This window comes from Gracilinanus agilis, chromosome 6 (assembly GCF_016433145.1).
Source record: "Gracilinanus agilis isolate LMUSP501 chromosome 6, AgileGrace, whole genome shotgun sequence".
NCBI lineage: Eukaryota > Metazoa > Chordata > Mammalia > Didelphimorphia > Didelphidae > Gracilinanus > Gracilinanus agilis.
In genome coordinates this window covers 87,502,573-87,523,129 of record NC_058135.1, presented here as the reverse complement: position 1 = coordinate 87,523,129, position 20,557 = coordinate 87,502,573, and the positions used below count along the sequence as shown (strand labels likewise).

Sequence of the window (20,557 nt, the reverse complement as noted above, 5' to 3'; positions counted from 1 at the left end):
TTTTGCACCTACAAAAATGGCTAACCATTTTCTATACATTAGTTCAATTCTGGTTTTTAAGAAGTTATTTTTTTCAACTTTCCATCTCTCTTGCAAAACTGTTAATTCTCTTTTCATAATGTTCTTGCATAGCTGTCATTTATTACTCCATTTGGTCTTCTAATGCTCTTATTTGGTTTTTGAAAAAAATTTTTTCTCTTTTAAAATTTCTTTACCTATTCTTCACTTTTCTTTGATGCTTTGCTTATAAATGTTTTCAAGACATTGTCTTCTTTATGACTTGGGCTTTTCTATCAACATAGCAGCACCTTAGGGTTTGGTTTTTTATCTTTGCACATTTTCCCAGGCTAATTCTTGACTTTGGCCTTTGTTAGTGTTGGACTTGCTTTGAAGGGGGGTGGATAATTGGTCTAAGATTTTTTTCTTTTTATGTTCTGTTTTCATTTTTCTCTTGGGGAGGGCTCTCAATTTTTGATGCTTCCAATATTGGGTGATCTGAGAAAAAGTTTATTTACTACCTTGTTGGTATGAACTCTGCAAGTTCCTGATCCTGGTTTGAATCTGTTGGATTGTATGTGTTAGTTTCAGTAGTCTGCTAGGAAGTTCTATAGATTTAGAGTCACTAAACTGATTTCTTTTTGCTATTTACTTTCCACCCTGGTTATTTCACTGCAGGTTTATGTTTAGGGCTAAGGGTCAGAATTGAGTCTTTAAACTGCTCTTTAATATAATGAAATGAACACATGTTCTTTCCATTATAGAGGGGTTCTTCCTAAATTACTCTATTAAAATTTCATTTTTACCTTAGTTTTGGTAGCTGAATCATCTTCAAAGTTCCTTGACTTGTAGCCACTTCTTTCAGGAATGGAATCACTACACTTTTATTCTTCAAAGGACTAGATCTCTTCTCATTAACTCCATTTTGATGGCAGAATCTCCAGTATCTACCACTTGATGTCTTTGATATTGGCTTCTCATCTGTTCCTTTTCTATTTGCCTTCTATATGTATCTTGCTCCTGTTTCCTGCCTTATCTATTCAGGTCTTAATGGTCTCTGCATCTAAATAATTCCTATTTTCTTTTATGTCCACATCAGTCCAAAACATCCCAGGTCTCATTAGAGAGTGATATTTACCACTATGTAGACCAGTCACTTACCATTCTTGGTCATGTATCAGCCAGGAAATTTAAGCAACATGTACTTACTCCTCTTAAGCTTCAAGTACTTATCCTTTCAGACTGAATTAAATCTATATTTCTCCAAATGATATTGCAGATATATCCCTAAATAGCCCAACCAAATCCTATGGCCATTCATTCTATTCTTTCATGGAATGAATGTTCAAGTCATTGGCTGAAGGAACAAGACATCAGAATTATTATCTATTTGCATTCCCAAATTCAGTCCCATTTGGAATGCAGGAAGGTAACTTTCTTTACTGGTTAGTCTAGGGCAAAGACTCTTAAACTGGGATCTTCTAGGGATTTAAAAATATATTTTAGAGAATCTAAGAACTTGAATAGGAAAAAATCCATTTATTTCAAAGTAATTTGTTCTGCTTTTAAAAATGAATTCCAAAATATTATTCTAACATGGGTTCTTAGGCTTTATCAGCCAAATAAAAAAGTCTATGATACTAAAGAAAAGTTAAGAAATCCTGAGCTAGAGAGTATTTTATAATCATCTTGCCTAACAGTTATAAACCTCAATAAGCCATCTCCCTTCCTAGCTTAGTCCAAGTCTTCTAGATAAATGTGGGGAGTTTTTTTCTAGGCTCATAAATTTTCAAGAACCTTGAATGGAAATACGCTGTTTTTGTTAAACTATCATGGTCTAGTCATTTCTACTTATCTAACAAGGTCTCTTATCTGTCTCCTCTGAGCTCCCAAAGCCTACATCTTTTCCTTTTAATTTTTTTTACTATTAACAAAGACTTATTTTCTCTTCCTGTACTTCCGATCCCACCCTTGAAAAAAAACAACAAATATTTTTTAAACCAATACTCATTATAAAGCAAGATAAATATTCTCACTGGACATACTAAAAAATACCATAGCCTTTATTTCCCAATCCGAATAGATTCCCATGAACCATAAAACATCTTTCTTTCTCCTTTATGGGATTTGAATCTTATTATTCCTACTCTAGAAATTAGTCTTTCCCTGAAATCCCAGTCTTATGTTTATATCCCTGCCACTTGCTTGCAGACCTTTCTGATATCTATGGCTAAAGTCTGTCTGCTCCCATATTGACTGTTATTTTTCTACTTCAGTTATCCTTTCAGCAAGAGAAGAAATTACAAGTAATTTGTGCAAAGTGATGGAAAGATTCAGGTGCTCTTACCTGCAGTTGTGTTGCCGAAACTTCTTTCCTTTTGATAAACATCTACTTGGAGATTCTGTACATTCACAGGTACATTTTGAAGGATTTAGTGGCATATTCCTTGGGCAGCTTTTCTTACATACACACTGACATGTGTTTTCATCAAACTCTTTGTTGGCTCCACATGAGCTGGGTAGAAGTTTGTTTTTACACACACACTGGCAGGAGTTTCTGTCCAGTTCTCTGTGGGGGCCACAGCTTGAAGGTCTCAATCCTCCTTTGCATACACACTGGCAGGTTTCTTCATCCAGTTCTTTGTTGGGTCCACAGATATCATGGAATCCATCTGAAGTATCTAGGGAAAGGATAGACAAAAACCGTTATAAGGATGCCTTCTTTTGTTCCGGGAAAGGGAAGAGCATCTTAGTTTACCTTCTAAAAAGATGCCATTTGTGATTTTAAAAATGTTCGTAAGGAACATTTTTTAAAAGTAAAAATGATTATAATTTTGATGATCACATCTTTTAAATAATCCATAGCAAATACATTTGAGTATTTTCTGTCTTGCTTTAACTTCATTTTTATGTTTATTTCCTCTTCCAATTTACAAATGCAAAATTATTAAGCTTTTATACTTCTTCTTTTAGACCCTTAACTTCTGTCTCAGAGACAAAAGAGTAGTAAGGCCTATGCAGCTGGTGTTGAGTGACTTCCCCAAGGTCACTCAGCTAGGAAGTGTCAGAAGCCAGAATTGAACTAAGGACCTCCTATCTCCAGGCCTTACTCTATCCACTGATCAACCTAGCTGACCCTAATTAATATTTTTAAAAAAATGTTGAGTTTGCAATTCTCTCCTTCCCACTGCTCCTCACCCCTTGAGAAGGAAAGCAATATGATATTGATTATTCAAGTGAAGTCATGCCAAACATATTTCCATATTACCCAAAAGAAAACACAAGCAAACATAAAAAAGAAAAAGAAAGTTAAAAAAAATATGCTTCTGTGCTCAGAGTTCATCCATTGAACTTGAGGTGGATAGCATTTTTCTTCATGGGTCTTAGGGAATTGTCTTGGATCATTGTCTTGACTAGAGTTCTAGTTTGAATTTAAAATCTTATCATTAAAAAAAAAAACTAGAATCTGTCTGTCTAAAATTTAGAAAGTCATTTTGCTTACCACTGTCTCCAGTACTGGAGGAGAAAATAAAATCTTGCTGAGCCAGACATCTGCAGATGTGATTGTTCCAGATATGATTTTTGGGGCATGTCTTGTTAGTTGCATGACACCTTTAGATAAAGCACAGAGTTTAAGGAATAATATAGCAATGACAGAAAAATGTTGGTTGATTGTGCATACTGTATACAATTACTTTTGTATTAATTTTGTATTAATTAATGCCTCTATAACAGTACTTTTATCCTGTGGCATAAAATAAATTGTACAGTTTTAAAAAGTGGATTACATGGAATATAGTTGTAATTTAATAACCAGAAACTCATAAAATGGGCACATCATTTAAACTCTCAGAACCTTAGTTTTATTTTCTGCAAAATTCCTCTCCCAGCTCTGCTTCTGATTTTGAACTTTCCCACTGTTCCCATTTCTGACTTCTCCATTTAAAAGATTCCTTAAGCCTTCTAACCTAGAACATCTCTCTGACAATATATCCTCTTATCCAATTGGTGAATTTTACCCAGAACCATTTTGAGAAAAGGTCCACATCAGCTATCATCAATTCCTTTCCCTGCTTTGCTTCTGACTCTAGTTTGTAAGCATTCTCCCTTTCTTTCATTTTACAGATGAGGAAACTGAGGTAGAGTGAATTGATTTGTCCAGCATCACAGAACTAGTAAGTGTCTGAGGATAGTTTTGAACCCAGGAAGATAAGCCTTCCTTACTCCAGGTCCAGTACTATCCACTGTGCCACCTAGCTGCCCCAGAGTTCAGTGCTATTTAACACTGTATTCACTAGCATCAAGTTCAACTTAAGATCCTTGCTCATGTTCACACAGTAAACATCTGAGGCAGTGTTCAAATCTAATTCTTCCTCGTGACAAATTCAGCACCCTCTCCCCTACGTCACACAAGCTAGTTGTTAAATTTGTCTGGAACACAGCGTGGGTACCGGAAAAATACAGTAAGGTTAGAAAGGTGGATTGGAGTCACATTTAGGATGACCTTAAAAGATGTGGTAATGAGCTTTTCTTTTACCCTATCAGTAGTAGGAAGTCAGAGAAAGCGATTTAGGTTGCATTAGATACTGGAAAAAAATCTCTTAACCACTTGAGTCCTCAGTTTTTATAGTCCTGCGCTGCTGAATATTAATGAGGTGAATCATATATAATTTTGTTGAGTTCACTAAAATTTCTGGTAATGTGATCTCAACTTAGCCTCTCTATATTATATGTTAATCCTATTTCTTTAATTGGCTTTCTCCCCCACCCTCCCCAAAGGGTCTGTTCCAAATCATAGATACTTTCCTCAAGCTACTTATGCCACCTCTTTCCTGTTCTTTCTCATCAGAGGACCTCCCCTTCTACTTTACTGAGAAAATTGAGGCCATCTGCTCTAATCCCCCTCTTTTTTTTTTCCAGAGCTACACTTCAAATCACCAAAAAATTAACCTTCTACTTTCTCTGGTCTCCAAAAACCTACTTCATCGTAGCCTCAGAGGAAGAATGACTGTTCTCCTTAATATCCCTGAATACCCAGATCTCATTTTCTTCCATTTCCTTGACAAGCTTCCCTCCTAATTTGTCCCCTTGTTGACTCCACAATTTTTAATTTCTCTTTCTCTACTAGCTTCTGCCTTACTGCTTATAAACACTCTCCAGATCTCCCCATCCTATCACTTGATTCACTTGATCCTATCAACCAATTCTCTCAACTACTATTCTTCTTGTAACTCTCCTCCCTTGCACAGCCATACTTCTAGAACAAAATACCTGTGTTTTTTGCCATCCCCTTGTTACCTTTACTTACTTCTCAGCCTTTTAGCTTCTGATGTCATCATTCAGCTGAACTAATACTTCCCAAAGTCAGTAATGATGTCTTAATTGTAAACCTGATGATATTTTTGAAGTCTTTATCTGGCTGGAGCCCTCCTCTGCATTTGACATTGCTAACCATCTTTATCTCCTACATATTCATTCCTCTCTTGTTTTTTGTTGGGGTTTTTTTGATACTGCTATTCTCTAATTTTTCTCTTCGTGATCTGATCACTCCTTCATAATCTCCCTCACTGGGTTCTACTCCACTACTTAGATGCAGTTTTATAACTAGAGCTCTGTCCTAGGTCTTTTAACTTTTTTCTATATAGCTTCTCTTTAGTTCACTCATCAGCTTTCATGAATTCTATTTTTATATGACTCACTATGAAGTAGGGAAATGGATCTTAAACAATCAAGACCTTCCACATTCAACATATAAATCAATAATTACCAAAAACTACTTTTCTCTTCTATGAATTCAACCTTAAAATGGACTAGGTTAGCCTTTGAAAAAGTTAATGTTCCTTTCAACCTTTGTATTCAGTCCTTCACTCTACATCAGTGTCTGCCATAGTATCTTGTGAATAACAAGTAATGAGATTGTTGACTTTCCTGTTGAATGGTGCATGGCACTGAATTAGACACGGTGAAAAAACAAGTGAAACAGCCAGACCCAGGCTGTTTACAAGGTTTTAAGCCAAATGAGGAATTTTATTTTTCATTGAGTGGTTGTTCTGAAATCTACCTTCTTGGGTTAAATGCTTCTTTATTATTTTCTCATCACTAATCAGCACATAATTAACACTGCTTTCCTTTATTGCTTTTTAGAGGGTGGAATCTAGGCAACATAGAGGCAACAAAGTACTTTTATCAACCTCTGAATAAAAATTCCTTAGAATCAGACATCTCTAAATTATCAATGATACTGGGAAAGCCAAACAGCTCAGCATTTCAAATCAACATTCATTAAACACCTCTACTGTATTCAACAAACTCTATATATAATAGGTGGTGAAAATGCAAAATATCAATCCTTGCCACATAATACAATCCTTCAGCTCCCTTTTTTTGTTTTGTTTTGTTTTTTTGGCTGAGCAGGACATAATAGGCACTTAATATGTTTATTGGATCTGATTAGATGATTTCATGAATTGTGGTTCAGTGACTCAGTTGTATCCATCTCTTTGTGACCCAGTGAACCGCAGCATGCCAGTGATGTTTATATTTTGTTTTGTTTTTTTTCTTCTTGGCAAAGATACTTGAATGGTTTGGCATTTCCTTTGGCAATGGATTAAGGCAAATGGAGGTTAAATCACTTGCCCAGGGTCATACACCTAATAAGTATCTGAGATCTTACTTGAATTCCATTCTTCCTGACTCCAAGTTCAGTGAACTAAGCCACCACACTGCCTTGATTTCATGAGTAACTGTGACTTAAAAATAATAGATAGCCCAGGCTCTAGAAATCAGCTCTTCTGAATTTGACTAACTGGTTTTCAGACCACTTATGTAGCTGAGTTCATATCTAAAACTGTTGTGGGGGGCTTGAGGTGAACCCCTGAGCTTTGGGATGGGTACCCTTTGCAAGAATGCAAGACTCCAAAACTTAGCTTAAAAATAAAAAGAGAAATTTATTGATTTAGAAGGTAATGTTGAATGGTCGGGAGACAGGCTCAGATGTGTAGACTGCCTCATCGAAGGTATGAATTCTGGATTTTTTAAATTTTATTTACAGCCAGTGGCACATGACTCTAGAAGGGTATGAATTCAAGCAAAAGTAGGGATGGGGGTCACCTGGCTGGGGTCAAGCGGTGTCTTATGTCTTGTAGACAGAGGGTATAGCTTAGATGACAGGCAGATGTCCTAGATTTCAACCAAATGATAATTGGGGCATAACCAGAATATGTATATCTATGTCCATCTCCAAACCTAGGAGAGAATCCAACAGGGATAATTCTCTCAAGGGTCTTTCTCTTTGACGTCCAGGGTCTTATCAGGAGTCTTTGATGTTTTCGGGTTAGAATTCACAAGAATGCAAGAAAGCAAAGGAATTTTTCCAGATTACAGTTTGGCCTGAAGTACTTCTATGATTTGGGGTACAAAGGGAAACCTATAGTCCCATACCAAAACCTCTATAGAAGCTATCAAAGAAGAGGGTCTAGAACAGCACCAGGGCAGATTTTGATTAACTGAACTCAAGGGAGCTCATGAGACCATTATGCTAGATACTATAAGGGGGAAAAAGAAGGTTCAGGATCTACTTGCTTAACCTTCAAAGAACCAATCCACTGGCATTCTGCTCTGGGTTAACACTCCAGAGAAGGACTTGAACTGAGGCTAGCAGAATACTCTAAAGAAAAACTGAACAGAACAAAGGTTATGGCATGGCCAGGAAATGTACACATTTAATGGGCAGTTTGATTACTACTTGCATTTTTGCTACTTTGCATTTTATTGAAACCCCTTTTGCAATTCCATTTTTATTGTCTGACTCTTTTTTTAAATTCCTAAATTAAAAATGAAGAGAAAGGAAACTTAAAAATTGAACAAAAAAACTAATGGAGAGTCAAGTTCCTGAAGCATTTGGGCTGAGTGTCTGTTACAGATTAACAATCCAAAAACACTAAAGTCCCATGTTCCAAGTCAAAGCTGCCCAGCCTATAAATTCACTCTCTGTTCTTCAGTAAAAGGAGACGTGTTCTCATAAGGATGAAATTTTCCTTAATAAACCCACTACTTGTAACTTCTTATAAGCAAGCATGTTTTATTTAGTGTTGCAGTAAACATTGCAGAAATTTTTACAAAAGAATTACAAGATTGTAAACACAACAAATGAGTCCTCAAGCTAGATTTAGCCTTTTGTCCCTCTTTTTCTTACCCCTTTCTTTACCAACCCACACTTCACCCCCACAGCAACTGAGAGTTTCTTGATCAGGTTGAAACAGTGTAAAATTTTTGACTCATTTTATTAATCTTATGAATGTTGGATGGCTTACTTTCCACTAAACCAACATTTGACACAGTTGATCATCCTTTTCTTCTTGATACTCTCTTCTCTCTGGGTTTCTGAGACACTACTCTTTCCTGGCTTTCCTTGTCAGTCTTTTGTTGAGTCTTGTTCCAGGTCATGCCCATTGATGATGTGTTCTCCAATTTTCTTTCCTTGGCTATCTTCTCTTCTCTGTATATACTATTTCACTTGGAGAACTCATCAGCTTCTTTACCTTTAAGTATGATTAAGCTTCTCACATCTATTGATCCAGTCAGAAATTTTCTTCTGATCTCCAGAACGACATTTCTGATTGTTTGTTGGATTTTTCCAACTAGATGTACTATAGACTTCCCAAACTTATTTAATATGTACAAATTTGAATTCATTATCTTTCTCCTAAAGCTTCATCACCTTTGAAAATTCTCTATTACTGTTGAATGGAATTGGCATGTGACTCCGAGTTTCCTTGGACACCCCAAACCCTAGAAGTTTTTCAGGTTAAACAGAAAACAGGAAATTCCTTTCCTTCCTTGCATTCTTATTAATGCTGAGGAAAAGGTGATCCTGAGCATCAAAGACCCATGATAAGGAAAGACCCCATGAGAGAAATATTCTCCTTGGATTTCTCCCCTAGATTCCAAGATGAACACTGATACCATTGGCCATCCCCCACTCCTGCCCAACCTCATTCCATTTCCTCATTTCTGGTCACTGAGTTCCTGTTTCTGTAAGGGTATAAAAGATGCAGAACACATCCCTTTGGTAGGGTGGTATCCCATCTATGCTGTCCTCTCCCCTAGTTCAACATTTAATTTCTCTTTATATTTCTAAGCTAAGTTATGGAGTCTTGCATTCTTGCAAAGGGTATCCATCCTGAACCCCAGGGGTTCATCTCAAGCCCCCTACAACATTTTCACAATATTCCCAGAAATCCAAGCTTAGAACCTCAATGTGATCCTTTACTGCTCACTCTCTCGCAGCCTTCCTATATCCATTGTTGTCAAGGATCCCTGTCGATACCTTTGCAACACCTCTTGAATATGTTCCCTTCTCTTGTCTGATTCTGCCACCACTCTGGTTCAGACATTCATCATCTCACTGCTGAACTGTTGTGATAACAAGAATGTTCTCCCTGCCACAAGTTTCTCCTCTGTTCACTCCATCTTTCATTCCTTTCATTCAGTTGTCAAATTAACCTTCCCTAAACAACAGATATGATCATGTCACCCTTTTTACCTCCCCCAATTCAATTCCATATTCCTTTGAGGATCAAAAATAGAAAATCCTTTGACATTTGAAGTCCTTACCTGGTTCTGTTCTATTTTTTCCATTTCTCTTATATATTCTTCCCCTTTCTTCCTATCTACTCTACAATTTAATGACACTTGCCTCTTCACTATTCCTCAAATTAGACACTCTGATCTCCTAACTCCAAGGATTTCACAGTTTATTTCCTATGCCTGAAACAGTTTTCCTCTTTATCCTAGTCTCCTGGCTTCCTTAAGGTCCCACCTGGAATCCTCTTGTTACAAGAAATTCCAGATGTTTCTCAGTGTTATTGTCTCCCCTCTGTTGGTTATCTTCAGTTTATCCTGCATGTGTCTTATTCCTACTTAGGTATTTTCATGTTGTCTCTCTCATCAGATAGTTAACTCCTTGAGGACAGATACTTTTGCCTTTATTTCTTAAGTACTTATCCAAGTGCCTGGCTATGCATTTACTTGCACCAAATTATCCTCCTTTAAACACTTTAAATTATAGATATTGGTTATAGAATGTTTAAAGAAAAACATAATTGTAACTGATTTATGTAAACTAGTACCCTATACATCTAGTTTATAATTATTAATGCTTTGTTTTTCTTTGTTCATGTATACATTTGTTTAGTACCTAGAAATACCTATGAACAAAATGTTATTTAGAGTTGGGGTGAGAAAGAGAGAAGAGGAAGAAATCAATATCATTTGACTCTCACTTGGTAATTGGTTATGATTATGATCTTATATTGAGCTCAAGATCTAAACCTATGTCCAGACTCTTCCATCTGATCTTGGAGCACATGTGCTACCATTTCTCAAACCAATGGGAAAAAAGAGTAGGAAAATTGAAATTAAGAAATGAGAGAAGTAGGTAGGTTCCTCAGAGAGCCAGGCCTATAGATGGAAAGTCATAAGTCCCAATCTAACCTCAGGTACTTCCTAACTATGTGACCCTGGGAAAGTCACTTAAACCCCATTGCATAGCCCTTACAGCTCTTCTGCCCTGAAACCAATACACTTTATAGATTCTAAGACAGAGCTATGGGTTTAAAAAAAATGAGGGGCTTCTATGGTTCTTCTTGCCATTTAAAAATTATCTATCTATATCTATCACTGTATATGTATATATGGTCTGGACTTTTAATTTCACAAGAATGGGAAATGTCATAGAAATAGAAAAACAAATATAAGTAAAATGATTACAGTCTTCTTGACATGAAAATGATCCTCAATTCATGAAGGATTTGCCAAGAGAATTCAAATTCCCATAGGTCCTATAAATTTGGAAAGGATTCCAGGATAGGTCTAGCAAAAGACTGTATTTCTGTTATCCAAGTAATAGCCCAGATAAATTTGAAAAGATACCTCACTAGGCTGAACATAGAACCTCACAAATACAGTGCTAAAAGACTTAGAACCTACACTGATTAAATCATGCATTCTACAACAGAGTAAAAATGATTTTGATATTAAATAAAATTTATAACATTTAGTTTAATAGAAGACCAGGTATGGATGGTAATCTCTGTTTTATAATTTATTTAGGACATTGCACCTATGGATGCTTTTCTTTATGAATTTTGCCTCATTCTTCTATATGCTATTCAAAACTATATTATCCGCTTTTAGCTCAATTATCCTTTCATAGCATCTTGTACATTTGACTTTATTTTAGCTTTATACATTAAGTGAATTGGATACTAGAAACTTCCCTAAAGATTGTTCTGATCAAGTTGTGACTTTCTGGTTTATTTCATGTTGGTGGCAGAAGAATCAGAAACAGAAACTCAAATGATACTTACTGTGACTGTGTTGCTGGCAGGGAACGTCTAATAATTGAATGAACTTGTCTATAAACATCCAGTTTGGACATGCATCTGCAGGAGGTATGATTGGCAAAACTGATGGTAACTGGCTTGGGACCATGGGAGAGCGGCACTGTAATTTCAAACAACTACAGAGAAAGGGAAAAAGAAAAAGGAAACAACAATTTTTATAGATTCTGTAAACAAATGTAAGTGAAATCCATGGTTTTTGGTTTTATTATATTTTATTATGATACATGAGATATCTTTGTCCTTGAATGTAGGAACATTTTATTTACTGCCACCTTTATCACATTATGGTGAATATTTCATATCTTTTTAGTGATAAAGAAAAACAATTTTGGCATTATATTATAGTAAATAAATGTTAAATAATTTTAAAGGAAGCTTTTTAAAAAGTGCCACAAATACATTCATCTTGGTCATTCAGTTACAAAATTATGAGTTTGACACAGAAATAATGAGTTTAACTCAGGCCATTTTGTGTCATTTGAGTATGTATGGTTTAGTTACCAATTTATTTTATGATTTGGAATCAGTTTTAGATGATCTCCCCAAGAGACTCCCAAGTACTTTATAAATTCATTCCCATTATATTTTTTTAAAAAGAAACACCAATGAATGCTTACTTACATGCATTTCTAATGAATAGACAATGACATTTTAATGGAAAGCAGGTTCAATTATAGTGAATAAAATTAAGCTGGAGATTAGACAGATCATTTTCTTTAATACTGAGGGCAGAGATCTTAGACATAACATGTCTGCTTTGGATTTCCTATTCACAAAAAATTCCAATTTTATTTCCCTTTAAGAATACTTCTTGTGAAATATAAAAATGAAAATGTTTAAATAAAATAAAGTAGATTTGGAATTCCAGAGCCTTCAAATATAAATTCCAAAAGAATGATTAATATTGGAAAAAATGAAATTAAGAGCTAAATATCTGATGAAGTTAGCCTTAAGTATATTTAGATTCAGTTTTCATACTGGCATTTACTATATTGAGATAATGGAAATCTCATCAGAACTAAGAAAGCTATGTGCCTTTTAGTAACTTATTATGACCTCAAAGTTAATGATGGGCTTTGATTTAGAAGAGAGATTTAGGGATAGAGTTGCATTAGTCATTGTTCCTCATTGCTATAATTACCTGTGGTAGTATAGATAATGGTAAACTCAATGATCTATCTCCATCCCTTACTCTACTTTCTAAGCCACATTTCTAAGATGTTTATGTTTGCATTAACAAAATATATAATGCGAATATGTTTAGATATATGCTTTAAAATATCTTTCTCTATATACATTTGCACTTATATATTTGCATGTACATATATATTTGTGTTTATTGGGATAGTCAAACCTATGATTTCACAGTCATAGAAAACTTCAACTGTGGAAGTGATGTTACAATAAGAAATTCTGTCTTTTGATTCATACCACTAATTGTATATGATATAGTTTTAGAGAGCTACAAGTGGCCACTAGTATATGATAGAGAGAGGTCTTGAATTTTGGTTTTCCTTGCTCTGAGGACAGTTATGCCACATAATTAGAATATAGAATACATTTATTTTTATTCTTTAAAATATTCTTTTTCAAGTAGGAATAGGAATTAGACCTATGATGTTATTTTATGTGGAACTCCCAGATGAAAAAATACTTTCAGAAATGCAAGCTATCATCTTGTGATACAGTGACTTAGAGAATTATTTAGACCATTGAGAGGATAAGAGACTTGCCCAGGTACAGAGATAGCTAGAAAGTGTCAGAAATAGAATTTAAACTCACATCTTCTTGGCTCTGAGGACAGCTCTCTACATACCCTTCTTGTTATTCAGTAGTTTCAGTCATATCCAACTCTGCATGACCCAATTTGAAATTATCTTCATAAAAATACTTGGGTGATTTGCATTTTCCTTCTCCCACTCATTTTATAGATGAGTAAACTAAGGGAAACAGGCTTAAATGACTATCTAGGGTCACACAGCTAGTCTCTGAAACTGGATTTGAACAGAGGTCTTCCTGATTCCATAACTGGCACTCTATCTACTGTACCACCTAGCTGGCCTCTCTATCCACACAATCCTAGCCAAACTCAAATTTTTTTTTAAAAAAAGTGATTGTCACTAAGAGATTTAGCTACTCTAAACATATGTTTATATTTAAATGATTATTATTGCTTCTATTTTTTCTGCATTTTTCCCTGTGCATATTTGTCCATGTAGAATGGCAGTTATGAGGATATACTAATCAAGATCATCTTTATAACTTTTTCCAGTTTTATTTTTACAAACCTTTCCTTTCTGGTACTGATTTTGATTAAATCACCTTAAAAAGGTTTTGTACAAACAAAATCAATGAAACTAAAATTAGAAGGAAAGCAACAAACATTTTTATAATAAAACTCTCTGACAAAGGTTAATTTCCCAAATATGTAAGAACTAAGTCAAATCTACAAAAAAATGAAACCATTCCCCAATCGACAAATGGTCAAGGAACATGAATAGGCAGTTTTCACAGGATGAAATCAAAACTACCAATAAGCACATGAAAAAGTGTTCTAAATCCCTCTTTATTAGAGAAATGCAAATTAAAACAACTCTGAGGTACCACCTTATACCTAGCAGACTAGCCAATATGGCAGCAAAGAAAAGTGATAAATGTTGGAGGAGATGTAGCAAAATTGGGGGTCTAACTATTCTGGAGGGCAATTTGGAACTATGTGCAAAGGGCTTTAAAAAAATTCCTGCCCTTTGATCCAGCCATATCACTGTTGGGTTTGTACCCCAAAGAGATAATAAGGAAAATGACTTGTACAAAAATATTCATAGCCACGTTCTATGATGTGGCAAAAAATTGTAAAATGAGGGGGTGTTCATTGATTGGGGAATGGCTGAACAAATTGTGGTATATGATGGTGATGGAATACTATTGTGCTGAAAGGAATAATAACCTGGAGGAACTGCATGTGAACTGGAAAGACCTCCAGGAACTGATGCAGAGTAAAAGGAGCAGAACCAGGAGAACATTGTACACAGAGATGGATACATTATGGCACAATTGAATGTAATATACTTTTCTACTAGAAGCAATGAAATGACCCAGGACAATCTAAAGGAACTTATGAGAAAGAACGCTATCCACATCCAGAGAAAGAACTGTGGGACAGAAATGCAGAAGAAAAACCACATGGTTCAATGGGGACATGATTAGGGTTTCGATGTTAAAAGATCACTCTACTGAAAAAATGAATAACATGGAAATAAGTTTTGAACATGTATAACTCAGTGGAATTATTTTTCAACTCTGGGAGGGAGGAGCTAAGAATGGGGAAAATCATGAATCATGGAATCATGTAAAAATATTCTAAAGAAAGAAAAAGCAGAGAGGAAATGGTGTTATGAGTATGAAATGTGGTCACTGGATTATTTGTTTTACTTAACTGTTTTAATTCGTCACAAGAAATGTTTAAAAAATAAGAGTAATCTTTACAAAATGCCCTATAGATAGATTCTATTTTATTCCTATTTTATAGGTAAGAAAACTAAGGTGTTCTAAGGTGAAGTGACTGACTCAGGATCACAGACTCAAATATCTAAGGACAGATTTGAACACAGATCTTTAGAGTTCAGCATTCTCTATCAATGGCACATGTTTGTATAGACTCATATGTGTCTACATTAGTAACCTTGAGTCAGTCATGAAGCACTTATTCAGTGTTTACTTTGTGTGAAGTGCTAGGCATGCAAAGAAAGGCAAAAAAGCAGTCCCTGCTCTCAAGGAGTTCATTGTCTAATGGGGAAACAACAAACAAACAAATATGTATAATAACATATGTAAAATCAATTGGAGAAAATAAGCAGAGGAAAGATACTCTCATGAAAAGGAGTCTGGAAAGGCTTGTTATAGAATGTAGGTTTTACCTGGGACTTGAAGGAAGCCAAGGGAGTCAGGTGGCTGAGGAGGAGAACATTCTAGTTTTGGGGAACAGCCAGTGAAAATGTCTGGCCTCTGAAAATGGAGTGGCCTATTCTAGAAACAGCAGAAGTCAGTGTTATTCAATTGCAGTGTGAGGGTGTAAGGAAGGTGTAAGAAGACCAGAAAAGTGTGGATAAAGGAAAGATATGAAGGGTTTTGAAAGCCAAATGGAGGATTTTGTGTTTTTATTCTGGGGAGCCAAGGAAAGTTATGGAATAATGGAGGAGGTTTGTGACATGGTGTTGTGTGCAGATGCAAAGCATGGAATCCCTGCAAAGGTACAGGGAGAGCCTCACCCAGAATTCCAGGGGACCCCCTTGGAGAACTTTGGGTGAGGGGCAGTTGAGAAGGGTTGAAGACAGTTATTTGGTGGGAGTGGAGTTGAGCAGACACTCTGTTTGCCACTGCTGACTTGGGGTTTCACCTGAGGTGGTCATTGTAACATAAGCTAGTGATTTCTACTCATAGGGTTAGCCTATTTGTTATTACTATTCTTCATTAACATAATTATATAATTACTTAGTGATTAGAGAGTAAGATATTTATCAATAGCAAGAGAGCCAGTTTTAGTTAAATGCTTCATTCCCTCCAGTGAGGACCACTGAGTAGAGATGATGGCATGAAGTGGGGAAAGGCTTGAGGCAGACAGACCAAGCAGCCGGCTATTGCAGTTGTCTAGGCTTGAGGAGATAAAAACCTGCACTTGGGTGATGCTGGCTTGTAACCTAAGTGGCATACTCAACTTCTTACTTTCTCTCATCTCCATTCTTTTGCCAAGACCTATTAATTTTATCTTCATAACATCTCTCTCCTCTATGGCCCCTTCTCTTTTCTGCCATTGCTACCACCCTGACTCAGGGCTTCATTTCCCAGTTCCTGAATACCTGTAGTAGCCTGCTGTTTCATCTCTCTTCCTCTAGTTTCTTCCCACTCTAGTCCATCCTCTATTCTTTTGTCAAATTAGTTAAGTTAGAGTTAACTACATTACCTACACTGCCCCTGTTCAACAAATTTCAGGAATACCCTATTATATCTAGAATATAACATCCTCTCTTTAGTATTTAAAGACTGACACAACCTGGCCCACTCTTGATTTTCCACTCTTCTTATACCTTACCCCCCAGTTTATATTCTTTAATCCAGTGACATCAACTTCCTGTCTCTTCCTCATGTAAAACACCCCATATCCTGACTGAGCATATTCACCAGCTGTTCTCCATGCCTGGAATTCTCTCCTTCATTATCTCTTCTTCTTGACTTCCCTAGCTTTTTAAAGTGCTGGATAAGATTCCATCTTCTACAAGAAGCTTTTCTTTCTCATTCTTAGAATTACTGCCTTCTCTATTGATTATCTCCAGTTTATCATATATATATATATATATATATATATATATGAAAATAGTCTGAACAAACAAGACCATATATATGGTCTTGTTTGTTCAGACTATTTTCATAATGCCTCTCTCATTAGATTATGAGATTTGAGACCAGGAACTATCTTTTGCTTTTCTTTTTATCTCCAGTCCTTAGTCCAGTGCCATGGCACATAGCTAGCCTTCAATTAATGAGTACTAACTGACAGATATATGGCATGCTTTGAAGGTTAAATTGATAGGAATTAGCAACAAATTGGATATGGGGATGAAAGAGTGAAGAGTCAAAGATGACACCTAATTTCTGAGTCTGGGTTACTGAGGGGATAGTGGGCCTTTCCCCATGATGAGGTCATTTAGGAAGTAGCTTATATTCTATATTTTTAAAATAGCTTTCTTTTGTTTCTGCATATAGACTCAGACACTTGCAATATGTTCTTAAAAGTACAGCATTCTGTACTATAAAACTATGGACTGTTCTTAGTGAAGAGGCATTCTGGGTAGGTGTTTAATTCATGTGTATTAAATTACTCATTAACCTAGATTGGTCATCTCCTATAATGTTTTCTCACCATGCAAACAAACATAGCCCTAACATTTAGTTCCAGTATACGAGTGGAATACTTTCAATGAAAAGTTAGAACCAGCCATCTCACAGTTGGTCTTATGGCATTTTGCTAAAGTAAATGTTACTTACTGACCTGTGAAAAAGCAGTCAGAGCTCTGTAAGCAGAATGAGGAAGAAGAGTTATTGCAGAAATTACCTAGTGCATTTGAAATAATATAGACTAGAGTATTGTTTTCCAGAGTGGGCCCTACGTATTATCGGGATGTACACATGACAACTTCTATTTATATTTATTTTACCTTAAAAAGAAATTAATTATTGCTCACATAAAACAGACTGATACTGTCACCCTAATTAAACCCATGTCAGATGATCATGTAGATCATAATATGCCAGGAATACTGAGGAAGGAGTAGGAATTCAATAACAAAGCTATTGACCCTTGGCATGTTACTTAAGCTCTTTTAACTTCTGTTACCTTATATATAAAATGGGGATAATTATTATTAGGTATAATAGTGTCCTCTCCCAGGGATTTTTTGAGGATCAAATGAGATAACATTTATTTTTTTGTTTTGTTTTGTTTTTTGGTCTTTTTTTTTTTTAAACCCTTGTGCTTCGGTGTATTGTCTCATAGGTGGAAGATTGGTAAGGGTGGGCAATGGGGGTCAAGTGACTTGCCCAGGGTCACACGGCTGGGAAGTGTCTGAGGCCAGATTTGAACCTAGGACCTCCTGTCTCTAGGCCTTACTCTCAATCCACTGAGCTACCCAGCTGCCCCCATGAGATAACATTTATAAAGCACTTTAGAAAGCTTAAAGCACTATATAAATGCTAGCTGTTAACTATTGCATGATTACATTAAAATCTCTATATCACAATGTATTGAAAACCAAGATTTCAAAAAATAATGAAATGTATTCAGTCACATTTTTCTCTTAACAAGAGGGTCTTATATTATTAATAGAATAGGATGTTACACATAAAGTATTTAATAAAATATTTTAACGTTGCTTATTTCATTTTAAAGTCAGTCTTATATATGTAGAGAGAAAGCATCTTTTGTAATGCACATAATATTTGAATTATAGAACATTTATATAACTTTTAAATAAATACATATGTACTGGAGGTACGGAGTCAAAAAAAATCTATTGATAGAGATGTGAAAGAAAAAGTTTGAAGTTTTTACATTAATCATTCTTAGCTCATGGGCCATATAAAAGAAGGCCTAGGGTGGTAGTCTGATCATTCTGATCTAGACAATCCATCCAATTAATTTTGAGAAAATGCAAATATATATATGTATATATATATACATACATATATATATATATATATGAGTATAACTCTGGGGAAAATATATATCAAGGAAGATCATCAGTTATATATTTCCGCTGTCTTTTTTACGATTATTGGATATATTTCATTTCAGAATTGCAGTTCTATCTGAACAGTATATAAAGTGAATCCCTTTTTCATTGTGATAAAAAAGAAACATGGGGGCAGCTGGGTGGCTCAGTGGATTGAGAGCCAGGCCTGCAGATGGGAGGTCCTAGGTTCAAATCTGGCCTCGGACATTTCCTAGCTGTTTGACACTGGGCATGTCATTTGACGCCCATTGCCTAGCCCTTACCACTCTTCTGCCTTGGAGGCAATAGACAGTATTGACTCCCAAAGACAGAAGGTAAGGGGTTTTTAAAAAAGAAAGAAACGAACATCCCTCTCCAATATCTCGTCATTGTGACATAAAGTTGTCAAAATGGCTCTCAAAATTGGTGGTTCTTAAGAACAACCATGCCTACCGAACTAGAATATTTGAAGATCGGTCTGGAGATATTGGTCCATTGGCTAAGAAGTGGCCTAAATAAGATCAGAGATCTTAGGAGGTGAAGACCATCATATAAATGCTGAGAGGGTTTATGATATGCATTTGAAGAAAGATCAACTGTTGAAAAGATGAAGCCAATATGTACTGCCTCTGCTTTAACTGTATAATTGATCTTAATGTTGTTCATTAAATATCTTTTTCTTCTCTCACATCAATCATTACTTTTTATAGTTGTCATTTTCTTATTCTCCTAGGGGAAAAAAACCCAAAGCTTCATACTCCCTTTCCCTCCCCTTCACTTTTCAAATTTAACTTCACTTTTCCCTATAAACAAGTGCCAGGACTACTTGGCAAAGGCATCTGAATTGAGAAATCACTTTATAGTTCATAATTGAAATACTTATTTGAGTCAGTGGGATTATTGAGCCAAAAGCAGAAGAAAGGACATAATTATTTTTAGAAACGAATAAATCATTTCTTTGGAACCACATACCTGTTTACTTAGAAATGGAAAAGAACCAATAGTATGATCTAAAACTTGTAACTTTAACTGTATAATTCTTCAATTTCCACTACATTTCAAGTCTATAGGTCATATCATACATATATATGTATGTATCATATACATAGCTAACTAGCTATTGGCATTTATCCATATGCCATGTAGTGATAACTTTAATCTGGCACATAGAAGAGTTAGTTTAGTGAAATAGATAGAGTATAGAAGAAGAAGTTAAGGAACCTCATCCACACACCATCTTTTTCTCTCCAATTAGCTGTGTAGCTATGGGCAGCAACCTTCATCTCTCTGGAAATTCCTTTCCTTGTCTGTAATATGGTAATATTTGACTAGCTAGATGTTTAATAATGTCCCTTCCAGTTCTAATGTTCTATGATCCAGAGTAGTGAAAGCTAAAATTTTTTGATGCTAAATATTTATTCTCTTTTGATGAATAAATACATTTAAAGCAAAATTCTATTTATCCAGATGGCAACATCAGCCATCAAAAATAGCAGTGAATCTTGAAATAAAAAATCATCTGAATGCACAACATGATGGAAAAAACAGATGTTTAAAAGCCCAACTATATTACTCTGTAAAAAATTAAAGAAATAAATTTTGGTCAATTTTACATGAGAGGTATAGAGTAGAGATATCTACAACAGATTTAATAGTAGGGTGAGGGAGTAGAAGGTGACCAGTAGTCAAGAGCAAGAAATGAGAACAGAAAATAATAATAACTTCCTCAGAAGAGCTAAAGAAGTGAAACACTGCAATCTAATCTGAAACAGTGGCAAATAGTCTTATATAACTCAATAGTCTCTGGAGTCACCAAAGACTAATAATAGACACTACTAAAAATGATAGTGAGTTATCAATGCAAGAGTTAAAATCAGGAAATCAAGAAAA

At 35.5% G+C, this 20,557-nt stretch overlaps 1 protein-coding gene across 1 annotated transcript in view; it reads right to left on the bottom strand.

Moving 5' to 3' along the window:
* VEGFC (vascular endothelial growth factor C) overlaps positions 1 to 20,557 on the bottom strand; it is a 45,012-nt gene that overhangs the window by 10,372 nt on the left and 14,083 nt on the right. Inside the window, exons 3-5 of the mRNA XM_044680728.1 lie at positions 11,367 to 11,518; positions 3,500 to 3,609; positions 2,345 to 2,678 (exon numbers count right to left, since the gene is read on the bottom strand). Of these exons, the coding sequence (XP_044536663.1) occupies positions 2,345 to 2,678; positions 3,500 to 3,609; positions 11,367 to 11,518 (596 nt within the window). The remainder of the gene's footprint in view (positions 1 to 2,344; positions 2,679 to 3,499; positions 3,610 to 11,366; positions 11,519 to 20,557) is intronic.